This window comes from Camelus dromedarius, chromosome 12 (genome assembly GCF_036321535.1).
Source record: "Camelus dromedarius isolate mCamDro1 chromosome 12, mCamDro1.pat, whole genome shotgun sequence".
In the NCBI taxonomy this organism is placed as follows: domain Eukaryota; kingdom Metazoa; phylum Chordata; class Mammalia; order Artiodactyla; family Camelidae; genus Camelus; species Camelus dromedarius.
This window is the reverse complement of record NC_087447.1, coordinates 617,367-641,278: the sequence shown is the minus strand read 5'-3', so window position 1 is coordinate 641,278 and position 23,912 is coordinate 617,367. Positions and strand designations below refer to the sequence as shown.

The 23,912-nt window shown below is 64.1% G+C and overlaps 1 protein-coding gene across 2 annotated transcripts; it reads left to right on the top strand.

Moving 5' to 3' along the window:
* Positions 1–2,139: 2,139 nt before the first annotated feature.
* On the top strand, positions 2,140–22,134 carry CHID1 (chitinase domain containing 1). 2 transcript variants are annotated; one of them, XM_031448279.2, is made up of 13 exons: positions 2,140–2,260; positions 6,290–6,443; positions 7,009–7,158; positions 7,408–7,540; positions 8,221–8,265; positions 8,923–9,029; positions 9,279–9,340; positions 10,605–10,697; positions 14,317–14,418; positions 15,012–15,167; positions 21,420–21,500; positions 21,722–21,764; positions 21,958–22,134. In XM_031448279.2, exons 2-13 carry the CDS (start codon positions 6,333–6,335, stop codon positions 22,054–22,056), a joined length of 1,182 nt encoding a protein of 393 aa, XP_031304139.1. In that variant the 5' UTR covers positions 2,140–2,260; positions 6,290–6,332; the 3' UTR covers positions 22,057–22,134. The 2 variants fall into 2 exon arrangements, with proteins under 2 accessions (XP_031304139.1, XP_031304141.1); XM_031448281.2 differs by having other exon boundaries at positions 2,187–2,280.
* The last annotated feature ends 1,778 nt before the right edge of the window (positions 22,135–23,912 follow it).

Sequence of the window (23,912 nt, the reverse complement as noted above, 5' to 3'; positions counted from 1 at the left end):
ATAGAACCCAGGACTTAATGCACGCTAAGCATATGTTCTACCACTGAGCTATACCCACCCCTCGATTTTATAGTCATTTTTAAGGGCTCTCTGCATAATATTTGGTCCCATCTACAAACTCAGTTAATTAAGCTTTTTTTTAAATATATACTTTGTTTACTTTTTTGGTAATTAAGCATTTTTAAGATTTTGAACTGAATTTATGAGTTAAAATATATTTTACTCCCTCCTTATGTACTTTAGCTTGTCTGAATTGGCAGCAAAACCTCTGGTGCTCCAAGTGCTCATATACTCAGTAGATTAAATATTCAAAATGGTGAGCCCCAAGTTGTCTGAAATGTTCCAGAAACCTGAAATAGCAAATGTGTTCAGGTTTCACTTAATATGTAAGTGCTAACGGCATGGGTCTGATTCTCTTAACCCTTTCTATGCCTCATTCTAAATCTCCCTATGGTTGGCTGATAGTTGTCATTCAAAGAAGTCAGTTTTCAGTCTGGTTTCTGGGGCCGCTTGGCACCAGCTATGCCAGCTGGGAGGCTGACAGCTTGTGCTCACAACCCCACAGGACCCCCAAACCCTGCGCAGCGGGATCTCTGCAGGGGGAGCTGGTGTGGGGCTCCCTGTCCCTCCTTCCTGCCTGCTCTTGGAGTCTGCAGTGCTGGCTCAGACTGAACACAGTGATTTCACAATTCTTTAGCTCCAAAGACCTCTGCACTCAATGGGATCCTAAGGTGACTAAATGCTTTACCAAGAGAACTCTGGCCTTGCTGGGGTCTCCTTGGTGTTCCTAGGGCTGCATCCAGCATAGCCTTCGGGCCCTCTCCAGAGCTCTGCCTGACCTGGCGCTACTACCCCAAATGTCTGGCCTCAGGGCTGAGCTGAGTGCCTGGAATGCAGAGCTATTGCATTGGTATGTGCCATGCCTCAGGATACACACCAAACCCCAGGCCCTGGGAAGACTGTGGGGGGGTTAGCTGGCAGGAAATATGGGGAAGAGAAAGAAGGAAACATGAGTAGGAAGAAAGAGAACAAAGTTCAGCTCAGGGAGGAGCTTCATGAGCAGCAGAAATGGGGAAACAGCTGTGCAGTGGGTCCTGGGGCTGGCTGAGTAGGGCTGGGGTGGGGACGGGCTGTGCAGTTTTCTGCAGGAAACTGCTGGGAACGCTAGGGATCTGTCAGCTTGTATCAGGTGTAAAATGCCTTGTGATTAAAACTACTGGCCACTTTGCATCCAGTCCATCCCAGAGGCTCACTGACTCCTCTTGCTGGGAGCTGAGATGGTGGTGGGGTGGGGGTGGTACTAATGGCCTCTGGAAGGTTCCAGCTGTGAGATCTGCAGGTGAAATGTGCCAGCGTTCCTGGAGGTGAGGACAGAGGGCGCGCTGAGTCTAAGATACGTGGGATTTTTGATGTCCAAGGGCCATCCAGAGGGCCTGGAACACGATTCCTTGCTCCAGACACCGTGCTGGGTGCCACTGGCCCCTGGATAGTGACCAAAGCCAAGGACTGACAAAGGCTGACCCAGGGAGACCTGGGGGATGACGGAGGAGCGCTAGGCTGGGGGGCAGCCCCCAGGCAGTAGGAGGAAAGCCTGGAGAGGCGATTCCTGGGTCCAAGCGAGAACGTGGAAGTGCGGGAGGTCGGTCCTGCGAGGTCCCCTTGGCCACCTGCCCGGCTGGGCAAAGGCCTTGGAGCCCGCGGCGCGCCCTGGTGGTCACCCAGGTGGTCGCAGCGCAGACATCGCACCCGGATCCGGGCCTTCCACAGAGCGTGCGCTGGGGAGGAGAGGGGACTGCGCGCCCCTTGGAACCCAGACCTCCGCGCCAGCTCTCGAGAGAGGGCGTTTGGTTCCCATCAGAGGCCAGGGCCCACGGAAGGCCGGGCTCGGCGCGCGCGGGCTCTCAGTTCGGGTGCCAGAGTCTGGACCCCGCCGAGTCCCCGCCGTGCTCCTCCTCTGGGTCGGCTCCTCCCCTGGCCCAGCCCCTCGGATTCGCCCCGCCCCCAGCGTCAGCCCCGCCCCGCCCAGCGCTCCGCCCCCGGCCCGGTCTCGCCCCTCGGCCTCGCTCCGCCCCGAGATCGATCCCACCCCCGGGTTCTGTCCTCCAGGCCCCGCCCCTCGGCCCGTAGCCGGGACCCCCCCCCCCAGCGTGCTGTGCGCGGCGGCGGGGCGCGGGCATCCTGGGGCGGAGCTTCCGGCGGCGTTAGCGAGCGTCTTCCGGCCACGCGCGAGGGGGGTCCGGTGGCCCTCCGGGACATGCAGGTGAGCCCTGCGACATGAAGGTGAGCCCCGCGGCGGCCCGCCGGGGTGGCGTTCGCGCCCCGAGTTCCGGCGCCTGCTTCCCCGGCTCCCACGGCCTCAGTTCCCCTCCGCGGAGTGGGCGCGCGGGGTTGCGTGTGCGGGCAGGAGGGGCGGCGGGCGTGGACAGGAGGCGGTGTGACAGCGGGTGCGCACGAGAGGACGAGGTGTGGGCAGCGGGAGGAGCGGGAGGCGCGAGCCTGTGTGGGCGGCAGCGAGCGTGGCTGCGGGCAGGGCGGGCCAGCGCGGGGGCCGGCGACCCCGATGCGCTTTGGAGCGCGCTAGGCTGGCTCCCTCTTCGCCTCAGCCCCAGACGCTGAAGGCTGCAGATCTTCCACACTGGGGAGGGGCTCCTAGGCATGAGCCCGCAGCAGTCGGGGGACCGTGGTTGGGAGGCCGACCCCGACCTCCATCCTATCTCGCTTCCGCCGCCTGTGGAGCTGGGGTCGCCCGGCGGCCGCTCACCCCCGACCAGGGCTGCCTCGGGGCGGCTTCCTCGGCCTCATTTGTGGAGGGAACGACGCAGTGCCTGATCCCGGGGTCTGAACAGACCCGCGGTTAACGCAGCACGGGGCTGATAAAGTCAGCCAGGCTGTGGTCGTCCCACCTCTTACACTCCCTTCTCTTCCCACCTCGCCTCTCCCGGCGGGAGCTCAGTGGGCTCCAAAATTTGTGCTCAGAGGTGAGGATTGCGCGTGCTGTGGGAACGGGAGCATTCTGTTCATGAGGCAGTTGGCTCAGGGGTCCCGCCAGGTGTGGGTGACACACACCCAGGCGTGTCCAGCAGCGTCTCTTAAATTGCATGTCACTGAGGAGTGAGACAAGATATGATGGATAAAAACCAGCTTATTAGAAATGAAGTAGAAAATGTCAGAGTACGTCTCAGCAGGGTTAGCTCTGATCATCTCTTCTCAGTCTATGCGTACATATGACACACGTGCACACCCACAACATGCGTGTGTGTACCTGGTTACGACAAACTTTTTCTTACCATGGGTCTTGATGAAAGGCATTTTGCCGTGCTTCAGCCGACACTGCTGAAGCAGTCCTCCCAAAACCTTGGAGCCCTGGGGAGGTGGGGCTTTTGGTCACTAACGAGTCAGCCAGCAGGTCTGAGACCCCACCTCCAAGGGCCCTCTGGTCTGTGTTTGTGATGACCCCCCTGTGTGACCATGAGTGTGAACCATCCACTGCACACCACACTGCAGAGGCCGCTCTGCCCAAAGAGAGTTATTGGTGTGCAGGGAAGGAACACGTTTTGGGCAGAAACGGTGTGTGAGCCCAGAAGTCAGCTCTTTGAAGAGCTTGATGGAGAGTTTGCCCTCAGGCCTCAGGGTGGAGGGGCCAGCAGACACCTCACCAAAATGCACAGTGGGGGGCCCTGGGAGCCACCCGGATGGGGCCTTGTCATGGTCTAAGCACCCACACGGCACAGCTGACATGTCCCCGCCACTGAGGTGCAGACAGTAGGTCTAGAAAGTTCCATGGCTGGTCCAGGAGCAGCCCAGCACTCCCCCTGATGCTGCCGAGCCGCGCCCTAGGGCTGTGCCACCGTGCGTGGGCACTCAGGGCAGTGCCGGCCCAGGCCTCGCACTTAGTCCGCTTCTCCCATTGCCCTTCCACAGGGCAGGGGAGCCAGCGGGAGGCCTGCCTTCCTTCCTCCAGAGCAGTCCCATCACCACCCTTTCCTCTTTGTTCTTTTCTGTGCTGTGAAATCACAGGTCAGGGGTCAGGCAGAGGGCTCTCTGGGCGCACCCCCAAATCCCTGCTGGACGGCTTCAAGAGGGCCAGCTCCTGCTTGATTTCTCATCCCTTTCCGTCCTCAGTGACCCAGACCTCCACCCTGGAGCCGGGGCGGAACCAGCGACCACAGAGAGGCCCGAGGGGGCCGGGGTTGAAGATGGGGTCCTGGCAGAGTAGGCCCCACCCCTGGCAGGGGCAGGTGTCCCTCTGGTGCCCCGGCGTGTCGGCTCTGCAGCCACTCATGTGAGCCCTCACTCCAGAAGCATGTTTGCCTAGGTGTTTTTCCGGCCCTGTGGTGGCCAGGCTGCTTGGGGTTGGTCCTCACAGCTTAGTAGCCACAGTCTCAGACTGGCCAAGGGAGTGCTGGGTGATTCTGGGCCGCCCGCCCCTGCCATGGCCAGTGTCCCTCTCCCACAGGGCCCTTCCAAGCCCTGGGCTGTGGCCAAGGAGCTCAGGTCCCACAGCTGTGGTGGTGAGATGCCAGGGTTGGCCTGGGGTGGCAGAGGCTGCTGTCCTGGGTGAATCTGACGCTGGGCAGTGTTACCAGGGAGAGGGGCTGGCAGGGAGGGCACACTTGGCCTGCGTCCTCGTATCCCCCACACCCCTTTGGAGGTATCTGGTCCTGCCATTGTGCCTCCTTGTTTTTGGGGAGGGAGTCCCAGGGCCCCATTCTCCCAAGGCCCCACGCAGGTATGCAGTGGGCATATCAGGTGCCCCAGTGTGGAAACTCGCTGCCTGGGGCAGTCTGCACCAGGAGTGCCTATCTCACAGGGGTGGGGAGGGTGGGGGCGACAGCTCCAAGCAGGGGCATGTGCTGCTCTGCCCAGAGAGGCAGGTTGAGAAAACAAGCTTCTGGCCAGGAAGTGGTTGTGGTGGAGGGACAGGTGCCCAGGAGGGTCCCCACGGTGCCCGCCCCTGGGCAGGGGGCTGGGTCAGCCTCCAACTCCTGGTAGCGTAGGGGTCCAGGGTCTCCTCTGGACCAGCAACCCCTTGGCTGGGCTAGGGGGGAGCATGCTGCTGGGACAATGAGATCATTGACCGACAGGCTTGTCTTATAAACTGAGAATAAAAGTCCAAGGCTTATCTGCATGTCTTCAAGCCTCATCAGGTACCACAGCCCGCCTGGGCCGACTCTTTGCTCAGCTGCCCCAAGAGAGAAAGACAAGAAGGCAGGATCACGGGGGAGAGGTGGGGCCCCGGACCGTGAAATGCCCTGCCAGCCAAAGAAGGTCCTGCACGGGAATGCCAGGAAGCAGTCAAAGCCAGAGGGAAGACAGAGCAGCCAGCAGTCCAGAGGGCCTGCTTGTTTACTTCCCCCGTCTGTCTGTCCATCCGTCCCTCTCTCTGTGGGGGCCTCGTGCGGGGTCTAGTAGGCGTGACGGCCCCCATAGTGGAATTTGCAAACAAGTGGAAACACGGATCGGAAAGTGTAATATTCACTATCAGGTTGTCACTGGAAAAAGTGTCATCAACTTGAATTCCCAGGGACAGCTGTAAGAGTTATTGCTGCCCTGGGTCCTTGAGGCAGCGTCCTCGCCAGTGCCGGGCAGACACACCGTCTCCCGTCAGTGTCCGTTCCTGTGATCGCTGGAAGCCAGGTGCTCTCTCTGGGGCTCGGGGTGTCTGTGATGCGGCATGGGCGAGTCACGGGGTTTCTGTCCTACACCTCTTCACGACTCTTCCTTATTTCTGCAGTGGGGCGTTTCTTACTGGAGTGTCTTTTATTATCAGTTTTTAAGAGTCCTTTGCGTGTTACAGGTACAAAGCAGATAGAAGCTTACTGTCAAGTACGTTATAAGCGTTTTCCTGTTTTGTTTATTTTTTCCAATCAGTGTCTTGCTTCCTAAGGGAAAGCCTCACAGTTTTAAGTAGTAAACTCTGCTAACGCTTTGCTTTGTAAGCTACACTGTGGCCGACACAGGTGAAAAACCCGCCCCTACCCCCACATTTAAATGCACCAGTAACCATGTCCTCTTCAAGTCCTTTCCGTGGCTCTGTTATTTTGCACTGAAGCTGGTAGCTGGTAGCCACATTTCTTGGGTTTGAGGAGGTGGGGAGCCTATGTTTTGCTAGTTGGGGGCCAAAGTTCGGGTGGCCCTGAGGCAGTGGGGGAGGGCCCTCTAGCCTGCCGCACAGAGGGCTCTTTCTGGGTGTCTGGGAGGACCCAGGCTCCATTAGGACACGTGCTCCAGGAGGCAGAGGGGACACCCCGTCTGCTGGTGGACTTCACGTCCTCTGCTCTCTCTGCAGCCCCCAGGACCCCGACGCTGGAGCCTGCTCTGACACCCCCAGCATGCGGGCGCTGCTCAGCACACTCTGGCTGGCCCTGGCCTGTGGCTCTGTGCACACCACCCTGTCAAAGTCAGATGCCAAAAAGGCTGCCTCGAAGACACTGCTGGAGAAGGTAGGGATGGTCCGGGGGCTGGCCGAAGGGCTGTCCCGTCGTGCCTTCTTGCCCACCAGGGCCTGTGATGTGGCCTGGGAGCTGAGAGCTGGGCGCTTGGCCACTGTGGGCGGCCAGCTCTGTGCCGCCCGGGGCTCTGCAGGACAGCCTTAGGGGCAGCAGCTCCTGGCGCTGGGGCCTAAGGGTGCGCCTGCCCCACCGGGCTGTCCCCTGTGGCTGTGTCCACGTTTCCGCCCCTACCCTGCCTTCTGTGTCTCTCCCCACCTGCGCCCTTTCCTGCTTCATTGAGCTGTAGTGTTCAAGGCAGTCGAGCAAATCGGACAGGAGCCACGCCAGGCTAGGCTGTGTCTTTGTGCTGTTTTCCGGGGACAGCCCCAGGGAGGCAGAGTGGGTCTTTGGGGACTGTCAGCTCCTCACGTGTGGGCCTCTCCCTGTGGGCTCGCAGTCAGCAGCTCCGTGTTGATCCCAGGACACAGTCCCTGCTGACTGAGGGGCCGGCTGCCGTCCCTGGGGCTCTGCCTGGGGCTGGATGCCGACAGTTTTCTCCCTGTTCCTCGTGCTTTAGACTCAGTTTTCAGATAAGCCGGTCCAGGAGCGGGGGCTGGTGGTGACCGACCTCAGAGCTGAGGACGTGGTTCTTGAGCATCGCAGCTACTGTTCGGCCAAAGCCCGGAGGAGGCACTTTGCTGGGGAGGTCCTGGGCTACGTCACTCCGGTAAGCTGGGCCCTGAGGTGGGCAGGGTGGTACCAAGGGCAAGGTGGCCACTGGGTCTGTGTCCTCACCTCCCCAGGCCATCCGGGGGAGGGGTGCAGTGGGAGCGATGCTGCCCAGAGGAGTAGCCAGAACTGCCCCAGGGTCTCGGTCTACATGGCACGGCGACCCCATGGTGCCCCGGCCCAGGGGTGCCTCTCGGGCCCTCTGGTCCAGCTGCAGGCGGGCTGACCGCTCTCCACCCTCTGCCAGTGGAACAGCCATGGCTACGATGTCGCCAAGATCTTCGGGGGCAAATTCACCCAGATCTCCCCTGTGTGGCTGCAGCTGCGGAGGCGCGGCCGCGAAATGTTCGAAGTCACGGGCCTTGACGGCGTGGACCAAGGTTCTCGCCCTGCTGCTTGCTCGCACGCGTCCCGAGGGCCCAGGGGGGTGTGAGTGGATGCGTGTGTGGGGGGAAGGTGTGTGAGCGTGTCGGAGTGTGTGTGAGTGTGGTCACAGCCCGCTTTGACCCGCACCTCTGCTTCCCTTGGTGGCTTGTACACGGTGTCCAAGGAGGTGGTGTCAGGGCTGGGCGTCCAGGGCAGAGGCGTCTGGGGGGAGGTTCTGGGACAGAGTGTCCAGGAGAAGGTGAGGCCTGGGTGTCTTGACAGCCACGTTTGGGGGCGTGCACCCGAGTTGACACAGATGTGCCCCCTTGGGGGTTCAGAGAGAGAGCATGTTAGCTGGTTGTCGAGTTCCCGGATCTGGAGTAGGTTCTGATGCCGATGGGCCGTGTGTCAGAGGACACGGCTGGGCGTCGCAGGGCCTGGCCTCCGATGCCCTCAGCTCAGAACAGTCTCAGGCCCCACGGAGTCATGGCACCTGGGGCGGCCGCTGGTCCACTGGCCCCTGCTGCTCTGTGTGTGTGTGTGGGGGGGGGCCGCATGTTCTATCCTGCCGCCCCCCTGCTGTGCTCCCGTAGCAGGGGCAGAGGGGCCGCATTTTCTCCTCGGGAGCAGGCTGGGTCTTCACACAGGCGAGGGGCTGTGTCCCCACGTTGACTGTTCTCTCCACGTCCTGCAGGGTGGCTGCGGGCCGTCAGGAAGCAGAGCAGGGGCTTACGCATTGGTGAGTCCGGTGGGCCCGGGTGGTCAGGGTCCTCGGCCTCTAGGCCGTGCACCACGGGCTAGGGGGCCTGGGCCTCCCCATGGGCCTGTGACCCAGGCTGTGCTGCCTCTCACGGGGGTCACTCCCAACCGCTCAGAAACGTGGCCAGCCCGAGCCATCATGCACGGCCCTCAGGCCAGCTGGAGCCCTGGGGGGCCTCTCCCTGTGGCCTTTGCCCTCCTATCTCCTCACTTACCCACAAGCACTTACTAGGGCTGACGCTCACCCTGCCCAGCCCCTTCCCAGAGCTAATGGCTGGTGAGAGAGGGGCCTGTCGCACAGAGCTGTGGAATGCGTGGGGACTGCGGAGGGGGGCGAGGGGCTCTGGGGAGCATGTAACCACTGAGCAGGAGGAGCTGGGAGGGGGCCCGCAGGGGGCATTGACGGGGAGCTGGAGGAGCAGGGTCTGGGCACTCGGAGGCCTGGCATGTGCAGGGAACAAAGGGTCAGTGTCTGTCCTCCCCCAGCGCCCCCCAGTGCCCTCCCTTGCCAGGCCACGTGGCACTGGGAGGACCACACTGGGTGCTCAGCTGTGGTCACTGTGCCCTGGAGGCGCAGGGCCACACTGTGGGCAGGGCCGAGCCCAGGAGGGTCACATCTGGGCCGCTCTGTTCCCAGTGCCTCGGCTGCTGTTTGAGGACTGGACTCCCGAGGACTTCCGGGACACCCTGGACAGCGAGGATGAGATAGAAGAGCTTGGCAGGAGCATCGTGCAGGTGGCCAAGGTGACGCCCGGCGCTGGCAGGTCCAGCACAGGCTGCTCCAGGCTCCCTTGTGACCACGGGAGTCTCTAGGGCAGGGCCTTCCCTGGGTGAGCCGCCTGCCACCCTCCTGGGAGGGTGCCCATCCTAGCTCGCTGGTGCTGGGCTGCAGGGAGGAGAGTGCCCCCTGGGACACGCTAGCGGATGGGGTGCGTGGGAGCCCAGCCCCTCTGCGCTGCCGGGACTCTCCTTACCTGTGCCCTCTCCTTTCAGAGCCAGCACTTCGACGGCTTCGTGTTGGAGGTCTGGAGCCAGCTGCTGAGCCAGAAGCACATGTGAGTGGACTCTGGGTGGCTGACGGGCGGGCTGCCCTCCACCCTTCCTGGCTCCCAGGTGGCAGGAAGAGGCTAGAGGAGGGTTTGGTGGCCCGTTTGAGAGGAGGGCCTTATTCCCACGTCTGCACCCATGGGTGGGGATGGAACTTCAAGAAAGTCAGCGAGTGGCTCCGTGAACCCCCGGAGCAGCTGTGGGCGGTGTCTAGCTGGGTGGGTGGCATGACGGAGCCTTCCTGGGGACTTTGAGAAGAGGTGGCCTTGCAGGGCCATGGCAGACAGCAGCGGAGTCCTCTGGGACAAGACTCGTGCTCAGGCCTACGGGCTCTGCGTCAGCCCACCTGGGAGGTGCTACATGTGTGTCCGGCCCCTCAGCCACTCTGACCCGCCTGTACGTGAGGTGGTGGGACTGGCCGCCTCTTCTCCAGATGGAGGTGGCTCCTGAGGGTCAGACACTGGGCCCAGGGCCTCCCAGCAGTGATGGAGGGGCCAGGCTAGAGTGGACACACACAGCTCAGAGCCGGCCTGGGACCTGCAGCGCTGAGGCTCATCAGCACCGGCCCCTCCACAGCCCATGTGCTGCCAGTGGCGTCCTGACAGGGGCTCCTACTGGGCCTGCTGCCACCTCCCACAGGCCGAGGGGCCAGAGGAGTCTGATGCCATCTCCCTCCCTGTCCCCTCACTGGTGGCCCACTGCCCACAGGGACGCTCCGACGCTCCTCCCCTATGTCTGGGCACACGATGTGCCAGGGCTCCCTCCTCACGCCCCTGCCTGGGGTCAAGCAGGCAGAGCTCCGTGTCCTGGCATCTGAGCTGGGGGGCTGGGCAGGTGAGGCAGTCGTCCTGGGGGTGAGGTTAGGGTCCTGTCAGCACAAGGCCACCTTGGTGGAGCAGCCCCCATGCCCCCCTCATACCGAGGCACCTCCAGTGTCACACGGCCTGGCTGACTCAGCCCCCGGCAGGCTAGTGCGCTTGGTCCACAGGGATCCCTCCTCACCCCTGCCTGGCTCTGCTCTGGGAGGGTCCAGAGGTGATGGGGCGCTGCACGGACCCCTGCTGCTCTTAGAGGGACCCTGAGTATGAGGAGGGGCGGGGCCGGGGCAGGCTGGCTAGGGTAGAGGGCGGCCCCCAGGGTCCAGGGCTGCCCTGGTGCTCGAGTGGGGCAAACCCAGAGCCTGCGCCTCCCGGGCAGGAAGGGCTGTGAAGGGGTGCCTGCCCAAGTGCGTCTCGGCCAAGCCACTCCTGACCTCTTCTTCGTTCTCTGCAGGGGCCTCATTCACATGCTGACCCATGTGGCCGAGGCGCTGCACCAGGCCAGGCTTCTGGCCATCCTGGTCATCCCGCCTGCCGTCAGCCCCGGGTGAGTGCCCTGCAGGCTCGGGCAGAGAGGCTCTTCCTGGTCACCACCCAGCCCCGTCCAGATGCCCCCAGGGCCACTGCGCGTGTTGGCCCAGGGAGGGTCTTGGGACCCGAGCCGGTGCACTCGGGACACCTGAGTGGGCTTGGCAGGTCCTCACGGCTCAGCAGGTCAAGGCTGAGTCCCTCCACCAGGACTCTTGAGGCCTTGGGGGGTCAGGGCTGCGTGGTCATGGCTCCCACCGCTTGGCCTGGCTGCTCGCCTTCCCCAGCCCTGTGAGGCGGCTCCTCCAGACCCCCTGGGATGGGAGGCGGGGCACCTGGCACGGTTGTTGGAGCCGCGCATTCTGACTCCCCTGTCCACCCTGCGCTGGGCACAGGAGGCTGGACCACGACGTGAGGACTGAGGGCAGACGGGGGGCCCAGGGTGGGGCACTGGCAGGCGGGGGGCACACAGAGGCCCTAGGGTGCCGCCTGCACCCGCAGCCCCCTGCTCTGGGGGGAGACACTGTCTTGTCACCCCATGGCCATCGGCTCACTTGAGCAGGGCCAGTTAATGGGATCAGGTTGAACAGTGTCTGGTGGCTGGACGCTTACAGGCCAGTGGCCTCACACGAAAGAGCCCGTGGGCCACGCTGCTGCGGCAGGTATGCTGGCTTCCTGGCCAGCTGCTCTTCTGTGCTTGGCGCTCACTTGCCCCACAGAGCCCCCCACACGTCACCAGAGGCCAAGGCTGAGCGCGTCACTCGGGGCTGTGGTCCCCCAGGCCTAGCACGCGGGGGCTTGGGCCCTGGGTGGCAGCCTCCTGTCCTGTGCTCCTCCCCAGCCCTCCTGGGCCCTCAGGCACACACGTGCTCGTGTACAGTACACACACGTGCAGGACCGGCAACAACAGGGGCTCCCAGGATGGGGGCCTGTGGCTTCCAGGGGTGGTAAGGAAGGAGCTGGCCTTCTGGAAGGGCCAGGGAAGACAGACACTCAAGCAGCCTGTGGGCTTGGCCGCGGGCGCGGCTCCCATTTCCAGGGCCTCCTGGTTTCTGGTCTGCTTTGGGGTCAGCTGTGGCCAGTGGAGCCCCAGTTGCCCTTTGAGGTCAAAGGCCGTCTGTGGGATGAATGCAGGGGGGCTATGGTGGTGGCGAGCTCCTCAGGGTTGGGTAGGGGTGAAGGGGGATGCTTGGTCATGCAGCTGGAGCCGGGACCACTGTAGCCCCTCCCTGCTGCGTTCAGTCATCAGTCCCACAGAGCCTCACAGCTTGGGATGGGTGCGGGGGCGGCCTCAGAGGTTGGGGGGTGGGTGGGCGGATGGCCCTGCAGGCCTGGTCTCTGGGCCCGGCGGGGAGGAGGGCAGGAGAGGGCAGCTGTCCAGCTGCTGCTCTCTCGGCCAAGGGGTCCGCCCTGAGCTCCTGGCCCCTGGGAGGGAGCGGGCGGCGTGAGCTAGGCCCTCACCCCGCAATGACCAGGGCAAGAGACTCCCTCCGCGTGGATCCAAGCAGATGACTGGAGGGAAGGGACCATGGCCAGTCTGGCGGAGGCTGAGGGCAGGGGTCCTGGGCACTGCCGAGCATGGGGTGGGGGGGCCCAGCCTGGCAGCTGGGGGTGGGTTTCATGGACACAGATCTGGATGGCACCCTCGAAGCTGGCGAGCAGACCCCGCTTACAGCAGAGGCTCTGGTGGCCCCAGGAGTTTGTCTCATCATCGTTGGCTTTGGTCCCCCTTCTCTTCTCATACTTGCTGGCAGCCCCCACGGAGAAGACGATAAACTTTTAATGGTTTTTCTGGCTTTTTCTGCAACATCACTCATCTCACGAAGGCTGTGCCACCGCCGTGGGAACAGCAGCTCCGGGAGGGAGTGTGTGCGGCCGGGGCAGGGGCGCCTTTGCCACCCGGTATCTGGGCCCCGCCCACGGGGGCTGCTGGCACAGGTGCTGTCCTGACCTTGAGCCCTGCTCCTGCGGGCACGGTTTGATCCTGGTCGTCTGCTTGGCCTGCTGTCAGGGGCGGGGCATGTGGACCCCCTTCCCCTGAGGAAAGGGCTCGGGGGGCTGACCTCAGATGCAGGAGGACCGGCTTCCCTCCCAGGACCAGCCCTGCGGGCAGCTGTTACAGAGCGCAGTCTGCCTCCGACGGGGCTGCACGGAAACCAGCAGAGGAGGGTCTCAGGAGTTGTGACATGTGCACGGCGCGCCCCCCCCCAGATGGCAGAGCCCTGGAAACTCCATCCGCCTGACCCCCGTGGCCTTTGTTTCGAGCATCTGTTCTGAAGGCTGATCAGCCAGTGACAGCAAGGCCGTTGGCCGTGCTGAGCGGGTTTGAGCAGAAGGGTTTCTGTTTATGGGGTGAGTGAGGCCCTCAGGGGAGCAGGCCTCCTGGTGCCCCCCCCCAGTTCACTTCCCCCTCCCCTCTGCCTGCCTGAGCCCCCCCTTTCACACCTGGTCCCAGCACTTCCAGGACGCTGAGGGTGGGCTCCTCCTCCCAGCTGACTGGGGACAGTGCCAGGCCCCATATCCCTCCTGGAAGGCCCCGGCTGCTGCAGTGACCAGAGCATAGGACTTGGGAGCACACCCCTCTGCTGGGGTCCCTCTGCACTGTTCAGCTCGTAGCCCTGTCTTCCCTTGTGAGCCATCAAACCCAGAAACAGTGGGGTCTGGACGTTCATGGGTTCCTGAGCGAATGTCCACCTGGGGGCGGGTAGGCTTGTGAAACGTGGAAACGTCTTCCTGGAGCTGCTGGCATCTACCGTTTTGTGATGGCCAGGGCCTGGTGTCTCTAGCTGACCTTAGGGGGCCCGTCTGGGGTGTGGCCACAGGCAGTGTGTCAGTTACTGCTCCCCAGGTGCGTCCCCAAGCTCCGGCAGTGGCCGGCACCCGTTGCCGAGTCCTGCCTTTTCCCACTTGTGGGGTCACTGTTGGTGCTGCTTGTCCTCAGGTCCCACAGGTGCCTGATGTCCCCAGGGGTCTGGGCCTGGCCTCCTGGCTGCTCCCAGCAAAGGCAACTGTCCTGGGCAGCTTTGCTCAGCTAGAGTTGGGCAGGCTTGAGATGGGGTGTCGTAGGGTGGCCCAGACCCCGTGGAATCAGTGATCATGTCTGGGGTCCGTGCAGCAGGCCAGTCCTGCCCAGGGATGGGGGCGCCAGCTAAGAGGGGTCCTGTCCTGTCTCTGTTCATGTTGTGGGGGAAGCAGAGAACCCCTCCCTGGCCCGGGACATGGCAGAGCCGGTGAGCCAGCAGACGGGCCGCCTGGGCTCCTGCCGGCCTCAGGCCTGAGGCCCTGGAATGAAGGGCACTCTGCCTGCGACACCGTTCTCGGGGCCGAGATGAGGGGAGCCCACCGCAGGGGTAGGCTGCCCGGAGCTGGACTGACCACGCGCTCTGATGTGGGGGGGGGGGGCTGCGTCTCTGCTCAACCCCAGCATGGGCTCTGCCCACTGGCCCCCACAGCCCCGCCCTGGCTCTGGAGTGTCCCTGACCCAGCTAGGGGCCATCTGCTATCACTGAGTGCCAAGTGACTTTCCAGGGAATGTGCCTGGATGTGTCTCCCAGAGTAGGGCGTGCGCTGGGCTGAGCCCAGGCGACAGCTGGCGGGGCGGGCGGGATGGCTGCGCTGACCCTGTCGTCTCACCGCAGGACCGACCAGCTGGGCCTGTTCACGCAGAAGGAGTTTGAGCAGCTGGCCCCCGTGCTGGACGGCTTCAGTCTGATGACCTATGACTACCCCACAGCACAGCAGTGAGTGTGGGCGCCGCAGGGCCCGGGGCCCCGGCCTGGCCCTCTGCCTGGACGCTGGGCACTTGGAACACATCCCGCTGGCCTGCCTAGGGCCGCGCTGTGTCAGCTCTTGGCTCCAGGAACGTGAAGGGCCGGGTCTTTTCCCTGGAGCCCACAGTCGGCCCTGCAGTGGGCAGCCTGCTCACACGGGTCACGGGTCGTAGGGCAGCAGCGACCCCCATGGGAATGCCATCCTGGGGTGTCTGTCCACACCTCCCCGACCCTGGCCACCACATGGTGGCTGTGGTGCTAGGCCTGCCCTGTTGCCAAGGAGAAGGACTCCTGTGGGCAGGGTGGCTGCCCCGGGGGAGCCTGGGGCGGGGACAGTGTCTCAGTCCACCTCGGCCTTCACTGGGGCGGCTCTGGTCCCTGCAGGGGGTCCAGGTGAGCAGATGCAGGCACAGATTAGGTCCCAAGTCTGGCCAGAAGGCACCGCGGGGATCACACTGTTCTTCCCACTGTGTGCACTGACCCCAGCCCCGGCCTGGGGCACGCACTGGGGACGAACCGAGCCTCCGCCTGCCGCTGAAGCCCGCTCCGCCCTGGTCCCACAGGCCCGGCCCCAACGCGCCACTGTCCTGGGTGCGAGCCTGTGTCCAGGTCCTGGACCCCAAGTCCAGGTGGCGGAGCAAGATCCTCCTGGGGCTCAACCTCTATGGCATGGACCACTCGGCCTCCAGGGACGCCCGCGAGCCCGTCATCGGGACAAGGTAGGCACCCACTGTGCAGGACTGACCCGCGCGCGGACCCTGGTGGCCCATCCCAAGGCCGCCTTCCCCTCTGTCGGGGGCCGGGCATGCGGACCCCCTTCCCAGCAGAAGCAGGAGCTGCCTGGCAGCATCCTTCCCTTCAGCCTGTAGGATGCCTGTGCGGGCGCTGCTGGGGGCTCTGTGCTGGGCTGTGTGCGTTCTCCTCCGCTCTGTGTTGCTTCGGTTTTTGGAGGACGTTTTTGGTATGGGTTCTCGGTTGCCCACTGTTCCCAGAACTTTAAAGGTGCTGCTTCGCCCTCCGTCCGCTGCGCTCCGGCCACGAGACCCTCGCCAGCCGCGTCCCTCCTGCTGTGTTGCTGCTGGGCGCCCTGCTGTGTTGGTCACGGGGTGCGTTCGCGTAGTTCTGTTTCTGCGCCTGGTTCTCACTGAGCCGCTTAGGTCTGGCTTTACGCTTCTCACCGCCTCTGGGGAGGCTGTAGCCGCTCTCTTCAGGTACTCTCCCGTCCTTCCCTTTCTCCCTCCCCTTCCGGGCCCACGGGTGACTTCCCCCTGTCCACTGGCACTCGTCTTGTCTTTTTGGCCTTCATCCCTGTGTTTCCCTTTGTTTGGTTTTGCTGCTGTCTTGCGGCTCACAGGCCGTTTCTCTGCACGTCGAGTCCGTTTGCTTGTCTGTGCTGCTTCTGCCGCGGCCTAGTTCTCTCATCCGGCAGTTTGTCCTGGGGCTTCGCCACTGCACGTCCCCTGCGCAGGGTGAGGGTGGCTGCCTGGCACCCTGCCTGCTGCTCCGTCCAGATCGTGCTGGGTGCGGTGGGCGCGGTCTCTCCCACCGCAGTCTCTCCCACCGCAGTCCTGTCCAGCCGGCTCTCCGCGGGCCTCTGCTCTGGGCGGGACACCAGGCGCTGGGCACTTCAGTGATCCTGAGTCTCCACTCTTGTTCCTGGTGCCGTCCCTTCCCCTGGAAACAGAGTCAGCCATTTCTCTCTAGGCCCTGGTCCTGTCCCTGGGGACGGTCTGGGAGCCGTGACCTGAGCCTGCAGGCCTGCTCACCGCAGGGGCACAGCGCATCTGCCCAGGCAGGGGGTTGGGCGTCCGCCCTGGCTGAATGTCTGCTGCCCACCCATGGTCCCCAGTGACCCCCTCAGGTCTGCCCTGGGGCAGGGACAGAGGTTGGCCCTTGGCTGGAGTCATGGGTTCTGGGGAGCTGTTCCCAGACCCACTCACCATTGAGTGCAGAGGGGGCTCCCCTGTTTCCTCTGGGTCCCTCCTGCTCTAAGGGCAGGGCCTCCAAAACAAGGTAGGATGCCCCCAGGGAGCTGCGACCACTGCTGGACAGGGCCTCAGAGGTGGGACCTCAGGGCCAGTCGTGCCCCCTGTGCACCAGCTGGTCTGGGTCTGGGTCTGGGTCTAAGTAGGCCTGGGAGCCCTGCGGAGAGAGCAGGAGGATTGGCCTGGGTACCACCTGTTTAGCTCAGGCTGCCCCACCAGGGCCGTAGCCAGGCTCGAGCCACAGAAGCGTGTTGTCCCCAGTCCCAGAGGCCGGAGTCCCAGATCCAGGGGTGGGCAGGGCCGGCTCCTCCCAGGGCCTCTTTCCTCGGCGTGGAGACAGCTGTCTTCTCCCCGGGTCCTCACGTGGTCGTCTGTCTGTGTGTGTCTGCGTCCTGATCTCTTCTTGTAAGGACGCCAGTCCTGTGGGATTAGGACCTCCCCCCAGGGTACCTCAGTCATTTTACACTAATCACCTCTTCAAATCTCAGCTTCAAATAGAGTCACATCCTGAGGTTCCTGGGGTTAGGACCCCAGTGTGTGGTATGGGGGGACAGAATTCATCTCCAGCAGTATCTGAGGAGTGAAGGGCTGTAATTCACTCACTAAGCGTGGGTCCAGCAGTAGCTCATGAAGTGGAGTTGTTGCAGCCCCTAACCCAGCTTGTGTGGTCCTGTCAGAGGCCCTGCCGCTCCCCAGGGGCTTTTGAGGAGGGGGCGGAGGGGTGCAGGGGAGGAGCAGGTGCCTCTGAGGGCCCGCCTCCTGCCTGGCTGGATCTCCCCCAGGACTCCTCAGCTCCCTAACCTCGGTGGGCAGGAGGAGGTCGTCCTCCAGGGCGCAGGGGCATCTGGGTGCCCAGGGTGTGGGGCGGGGTGCCTCAGGGGCTGGCGTCCAAGTCCTGGCTCTGCAGGCAGGGCTGCTGCTCCCACTAGGAGGGTCGAGCTTGAGCACCAGAGGAGGTGTGGGGCACACACGTGGCCCTCAGTGTGGTCACCCCCATGGTCCCCACAAGACCTGATTCACATTTAGGGTCTCTGCTGAAGAGAGGGCAGGCAGAGCACAGACTCCCCCACTGTGCCTCCCCGGGTGTGTGACAGTAGAAGCACCGACACACCTGCAGGGGCGCACATGGCCGAGGTGCCCCCACCCCACTCTCATGGGGGGTCAGGAGATAACGGCCCCCTCCACGTGGGGACTTGAGCCCAGGGAGGGGTCACATCCCCCCAGGACTGTCCCCGGGCAAGGGCTGCAGGCAGAGAAGAGGCCTCATTGATTGACAGTTATCTGTCACACAGAGGAGACACAGAGTTGGGGTGGAGGGCGCCACCGTGAGCTCACTCTGAGGCTTCATTGTCCCAAGTGCCCCCACCCCTGCCGCTTCCTTCCAGGGCCCTGGTCTGCCATCTGTCGCCTGCTGCCAGCCCCTTGTGTGAGCCTCGGGCAGGGGACTGGGGCAACCCCGCAGGCAGGGCCCACGGCTGGCCCCTTTGGGTTGCATTTGACCTCCTTTGCCTGCAGCCTGACTTCTAGACCATCCCCCTGGAGCACAGGGGAGTTGACACATGTGCTCAGGGTGTTGGGGCTCAGGGACCCTGGGCGTCATGGTTAGGTGCCTCCTCGCATGGCTGGGCAGCAGAACCTCTCCTCTCAGGGCCAGGTTCTTTTGATCTGGTGGACCGAATGGAAGAGCTTAGTAAGGCTGTCTGCAGATGGTATCTGTTTGCCAGGGGAGGGGCGGGCTGCCTCTACAGGGTGTGGGCGCAATCAGCCGGGTCCAGCTCCCCCAGAAGTGGGGGAGCCCACCAGGATGGAGCCCCCTGCATGGCCTCTGTCCCCTGGGCAGGGGAATGGGCCGATGACTGCACGGCCACTTGGACTTGCCACTGACAGAGGCTCCGCCCAGCCTGGCCCAGGCTTACCTGCCCTCCCTCTCAGCTTCTCCAGCGCTGAGACCTGGGCCTTCTGTGGCAGGTGTCCCAGCCCTTCGGGGCAGTGGGACCAGCCACCACGCCGTCTGCTCCCCAGCACACAGAGCCAGGGCCCGAAGGCGGGGGCAGGAGGCCAGCCATCTGTGCCTGCCTCGGTGGGGTCGGTCTTCAGAGGTCGTTTGTACACGTTCTGGGTCCCCCCTCCCCACCGGCCTCTGCTCACCCACCCTGGGTGACATGCAGACTCCATCATGACCACAGCCAGGCTCCTGCATGCATGGCCTTGAGGAGTCTGGGCGACTATGAAACGCCGCAGCCTGCAGGCTCGTGTTCCCCATGGAGCAAGTTTGGGTGCTGCTCCATGGGTCCTGTGGCTGCAAAGCCCCCTCTTCTGAGAGGCTGTCCTGCCTCTGGGCAGGCCAGGATGCTCTGCCCAGCCCCAGGAGGGCCCTCAATCCAGGTGGGCACTTGCTCTCCTGCACCTTTGGGGTCCACACTCCCCACCTTGCCTGGCCTCTCCTGCCCCAGTCCAGGGGGCCTCCCTGGGGATCTCGGTGAGAGCCAGCCCCAGCAGAACTCAGCCAGATGGGTCCCCAAGGGTGGGTGGTGCCCGGCAGACCATCCCCACCCCCCGGAAGCCTCTTGGTGGGCCAGGACTCCAGGGGTCAAGGGCACACGGGCATGGGGAAGCTCTACCAGCACCGCCATCCTGCACCGTGGTCTCTCTGTCTTGAAGGGGCTGAAGCAGGCTCTGGCCCCAGGACTGCGGCCTGACTGCTCCTGTGCCTCTGGGCCTCCTCCGTGGCCTTCCTTTCCTTCTACTGGGTTTGGGCTCTGCTGTCTGATCCCTGAGCCTTCCCTGGGCCTTCTCCCAGCATCCTGCCCCGGTTTCTCAGGCCCAGGGTCCCCATGTGCCGGGTTGGCTTCTAGGTGTCCTCTGTCCCTGCACGGTTTCCTGGCACACCCTCTGCTGCGCTGTCTGCTTGCTCCTGTGTTGGAGGCTTTCCTTGAGGCACAGCTCAGGATGAGTCCCGCTGCCAGCAGGTGGGGACTTGTGAGCCAGGGTCACCAAGGGGGCCACCTCCTCATGTCACCCAGAGGTGCCCACTGGACTCCCCGTGTGGGCCTGAGGCAGGGAGGCCCTGCCTCTTCCCCATGCCCTTTGCGGGCCCAATCTGGGAAGGCCAGCACCAAGGGGACATGGAGCCCTGGCCACAAGCTGCAGGGGTGCTGCAGGCAGGGCCCACCGCCTGCCAGAGGGGCCTTGGGTTGGGGCTTAGTGTGAGGGGGCTCGGGTTGCAGCAAAAACAGGAAGGAGAGGCTACTCGCTGCGTGGGTCCCACACAGTGTCAGGCCTAGCCAGTCTGCTCCGCTGGCCAGTGGGAGGTCAGGGGTTTTGGGCTGGGGTGCAGGTGAGCCCACCTGGTCATTGGCTGCACCCCCACGCTTTCCGTCAGCCCCTCACTGACTTCTGGTCCCCATCCCCGCGCTCTGTCCCAGGGTCAGTGTCTCCCCTCTCCTCCAGCTACAGTGCGGCCCAGCCGGTGTCCTTTCTCGTCAAAGGTGCAGCTGTCCCGCACCGTGGTTGAAGGGGCTGACCCCTCACCCTCAGGCCCTTATCACAGGCCAGGGTCTGGCCGGTCTGGGCCTTGGTGGGCTCTCTGGGGCTCCCTCCAGAACCCTCTGCGGCCTCTGCCCAGCCGGCCCTGCTGAGGACGGCTGACGTCTACCAGGCCTCTTGCACTGCAGGTTCGAGGCAGTAGGGTGTTTAGGGGACGCTGGGGCCACGGGCAGCGGGTGGGGCGCCTGGGTCTCCCCAGTGCAGGCCGCAGAGACCCTGTGGGCAGCAGCAGAGGAGAATGTCCCCTCCTGGAAGGCCCCCGGCCTGCTGCAGCTGCTCCTCCCAAACCCACTTCCTCCCGTGCCCCTGGCAGGGCTGGCCCGTCTGTCCCCCCTCTGCCGGCCACAGGGAGGGCGGGCCACACCCTGGCCCAGCAAGGTGGGAGTCAGAGCCCTCGCCACAGAAACCGAAGCCCAGGGGAGGCCTGCGCTGGGCCTGGTGCCTGGGCCTGGCTGCAAACTGCAGGGGCTCTGAGAGGAGCCTGGGTGGGCTCTCAGGACAGCCGCCCAGCCACCCACTCGCCCAGTGGAGCTGCCCAGTGGGCTGTGTGTCCCCCCTCCACCCAGCACAGCCTGGTGGAGGCAGGAATCTCAACCACCCATCAGCCAGGCAGGGCTCGGGGTCCTGGGCGAGCTCAGTGAAGCTCGTTGCTAGGGACCTTGGCTGTCTGGCCGTGGGGCACCTTGGGAGCCAGCCAGCCCTCTGTGTGTTTGAGAGCAGGGTATTCTTGAACCCTTGGCTCCTGGCAGTAAGGCCAGGCCTACTGCAGGCTTGGGGCAGCTGTGTCCCCAGTAGGGAAGGCCGGCCCAGGGCAGCCTGGCCTCTGGAAGGGCCCGGAAACCACCGCCCTGGACAGCTATCCCCAGACGGGCTAGGGTGCGGGGTGCCAAGGGGCCTCAGGAAGCGGCCCCCAGGCCGCGTTCACCCTCGAGGCCTGCACCTGCCCCCAGCCCCCCCACCAATTTCAGAAGTTGCTGCTTCTCCTGCAGCAGCAAGCAGCCCCCTCCCTCCAGCAGGCACCGCGCCCGCAGCACGGGCACCCGCGCTCTGCCCGCGTGGGGCGGAGGTGCTGCAGCGAGAGACTCACGTCACACGCGGTGCTCTAGTGCAGCCAAGTCGCAGGGCGGCAGTGAGCCTGGAAACACAGCCTCGGCCTCTGCTTGTGTCTCAGGGGCCATCTGTCAGGGTCTCTGTCCTCCCCCTACCCCAGCGAGGACCCACGTGGCCCTGCTCCTTGGCATTTCCTCGTGTCCAGGCCGCACATGTGGCCCTCCCACCGGCTGCTGGCACTCCCTAGGCCATCGACGTCCAGCACCCCACGTGCTTCCGCCCTTGGGCGGCCTCACCCCGCTGGTGACGGGAGAGGCCACCTCCTCCCTGTCTGGGTGTTGGGGCGGGCAGGAAGGGCTCCAGCACCTACACCCGGCTCCCCCCCGCCAGGTACATCCAGCTGCTGAAGGAGCACAGGCCCCGGATCGTGTGGGACAGCCAGGCCGCTGAGCACTTCTTCGAGTACAAGAAGTGAGTGTCCCGGAGGAGGGCCCGGGTGAGGCGTGGGCCAGCCGGGAGTCCCAGGCCACAAGCCCCTCTGCCCCCAGGGCCAGCCTGGCCTGAGGAGTAGCACCAGGGAGGGCCTTTTCTAGCCAGACCTGCGACCTTGGCTGGATGGGGAGGAGGGCCTGGGAGAAGCGGAGGCAGGTGGGAATCCGCCCGGCCAGACAGAGGGTCCCGCTCTCTTGCAGAAGCCGTGGTGGGAGGCACGTCGTCTTCTACCCTACGCTGAAGGTGGGTGTGGGCCTGGCCTTCACGCTGGGGGTGTGGGCAGCCGGCACCACCCCTCCCCTGACAGCCTTGGCCTCAGCCAGGCTGGGGTGGGCAGCAGGGGTCAGCGTGGGCTCGGACCTGGGCACATTTCAGGGCCGGGTGGGGCCAGGGCAGCCTAGGGACAAGGGGTGGGACTGAGCTTCCTCTGCCTCAGTCCTTGCAGGTGCGGCTGGAGCTGGCCAGGGAGCTGGGTGTTGGGGTGTCCATCTGGGAGCTGGGCCAGGGCCTGGACTACTTCTACGACCTGCTGTAGGCCCAGTCTGGAGCCGACCTGCGCTTTCCCAAGAGACAGAAGGACTGATGTGCAAAATACAGACTCTTCTCCATTCTCCATGCTCTGTATGCTGTGGGCATCGGGTGGGGACAGAGGTCCTGGGACCCAGCCTCCCCTTCAGTGACGTGGAGCGGGCAGTCCCGGCCAGGTGAGGGCAGGAAGCAGAGCCCCCACCACACAGGGTGGCCAGGGGTCCCACTGGCCTGCAGTTTGCTGTGGGTTTGGAGACTCCAGGACAATCCCAGGGTCCCCCACACCAGGACTCCAGGCCCCTGTTCACATCTCTCCGACTTTGGGCATCTTCCCAGGGCAGTGCAGAGGGGCCCGCCTCCCATTGCAGGCTCCGGCTTGGCCTGCCTGCAGAGGAGCCTGACAGGCCCCACAAGTAGAGGGCGTGGGGGCCAGCTCTGCCCCAGGGGACCTGGGCCCTCTGGGAGCCCATTGGTGCCCATGAGCTGTGTGGTCGCTGTGGAGTGATAGCTTGCTGCTGGCCCGCTGCCCGCAGGTGCAGCCATGCTCCCAGGGGGACACACTGGGAAGAAATCTGGGATTGCCTGGAGCCAAGGGGCAGCTGAGCCTGCCCTTACTCCTCCCCAGTGAGGAACCTCAGTGAGCCCACTGGTTCCCAGCAGATGAACCCCTGTGGTCATGCTGACTGTGCCTGTGGGCTCGCTGGTCAGATGTCGGGCGTGAGCTCGGGTACAGCTGATGAAGCACATGGGGTCACAGTCACTGCTGCTATGGGGCATAATTAGGGGAGGGCTTTAGGGGACACACAACTGTCCCTGGGGTCAAGGACTGGCCGGGTCCTCAGGAGTTGCCCCGAGGAGCTGCTCGTGGTGTGGACAGGAAGTCTGACCTCGCAGCTCCACAGCAGAAACCAGTCTGTCTGGGAAGGCAGCCCACCTGGGCACCCAGCTTCTGCCGGTGTGGGCTTCAGATAAGTACATGGGCTGGTACGTCAGACAGGGCCCTCTCCCGACCCACACAGAGGCCTCCCCAGGGCTGTCCCCACCTAGGCCTGCTATTGGGGTGGGGTAGGGTGGTCTGTTGGTTCTGGGAGACAGGCCTGGTCCCCCAGATCTGGCATGTGAGGTGGGGCTGGGCTCGAATGGAAGGAGGGGTGAAGTGGGGCCCTCAGAAGCTGCTGTGAGTGGGTGTGTGCGCTCCTGTGTGTGCATGGGGGTCAGTCAGTGTGCTGGTCTGCCGACTGGCACATGGGGCCACAGCCCATCTCCCCAAGGCCCCACCTTGGCACCCCCCCCCCACCGGCTGTGGGCTAGAGGGCGGAGCTGAAAGCACGAGCTGGTTCCCTCCAACTTCAGAGGCATCAGTGGGAGGGGAGCGCAGAGGCCACTGCACTGGGAGTGAGTGCTGGGACCTGGTGTGTTTGGAGGTCTGCTCAGGAGTGGGGACACGGGGGAGGAAAGTCAGCAGTGGGGCCACAGCGTGAGTCAGTGTCAGTGGACGTGGAGCGAGAGGCATGCCAGGCGCACATGAGGCTCCCCGGCCTGGGGTTTGGAAGACATGGAGGACCAGCAAAGGGGCAGCCTGGGCCAGGACACACCGCAGCAGGCAGCAGGGCTGGCCCTGGAGGAAACAGGCCCTGCACGTCCCAGCGGGACCAAGGCAGCTCGGGCTGAGGGGAGCTGAGTCAGGGCTGGATTGAGGGCCCACGTCAGCCTAAGTCCCTGTGTGACCTCTGGTGGCTTCCGTGGAATGAGGACAGGTGGAGTCAGTGGGATGAGTGCGATGCCAACAGGAAGCCAAGAGCCAGGAGGGGCCAGGTGTCCTGGTGGGCTGGGTGGTGCCTTGGTTGGTACTTGGCTGGGCAT

Excerpts from the sequence above, each read along its gene's own strand:
- CHID1 (XM_031448279.2), top strand. The coding sequence starts at position 6,333 with ATGCGGGCGCTGCTCAGCACACTCTGGCTGGCCCTGGCCTGTGGCTCT. Across the intron at positions 8,266-8,922 it reads GAGCAGGGGCTTACGCATTG|TGCCTCGGCTGCTGTTTGAG; the intron begins GTGAGTCCGGTG and ends CTCTGTTCCCAG. Across the intron at positions 15,168-21,419 it reads GAGCCCGTCATCGGGACAAG|GTACATCCAGCTGCTGAAGG; the intron begins GTAGGCACCCAC and ends CCCCCCCGCCAG.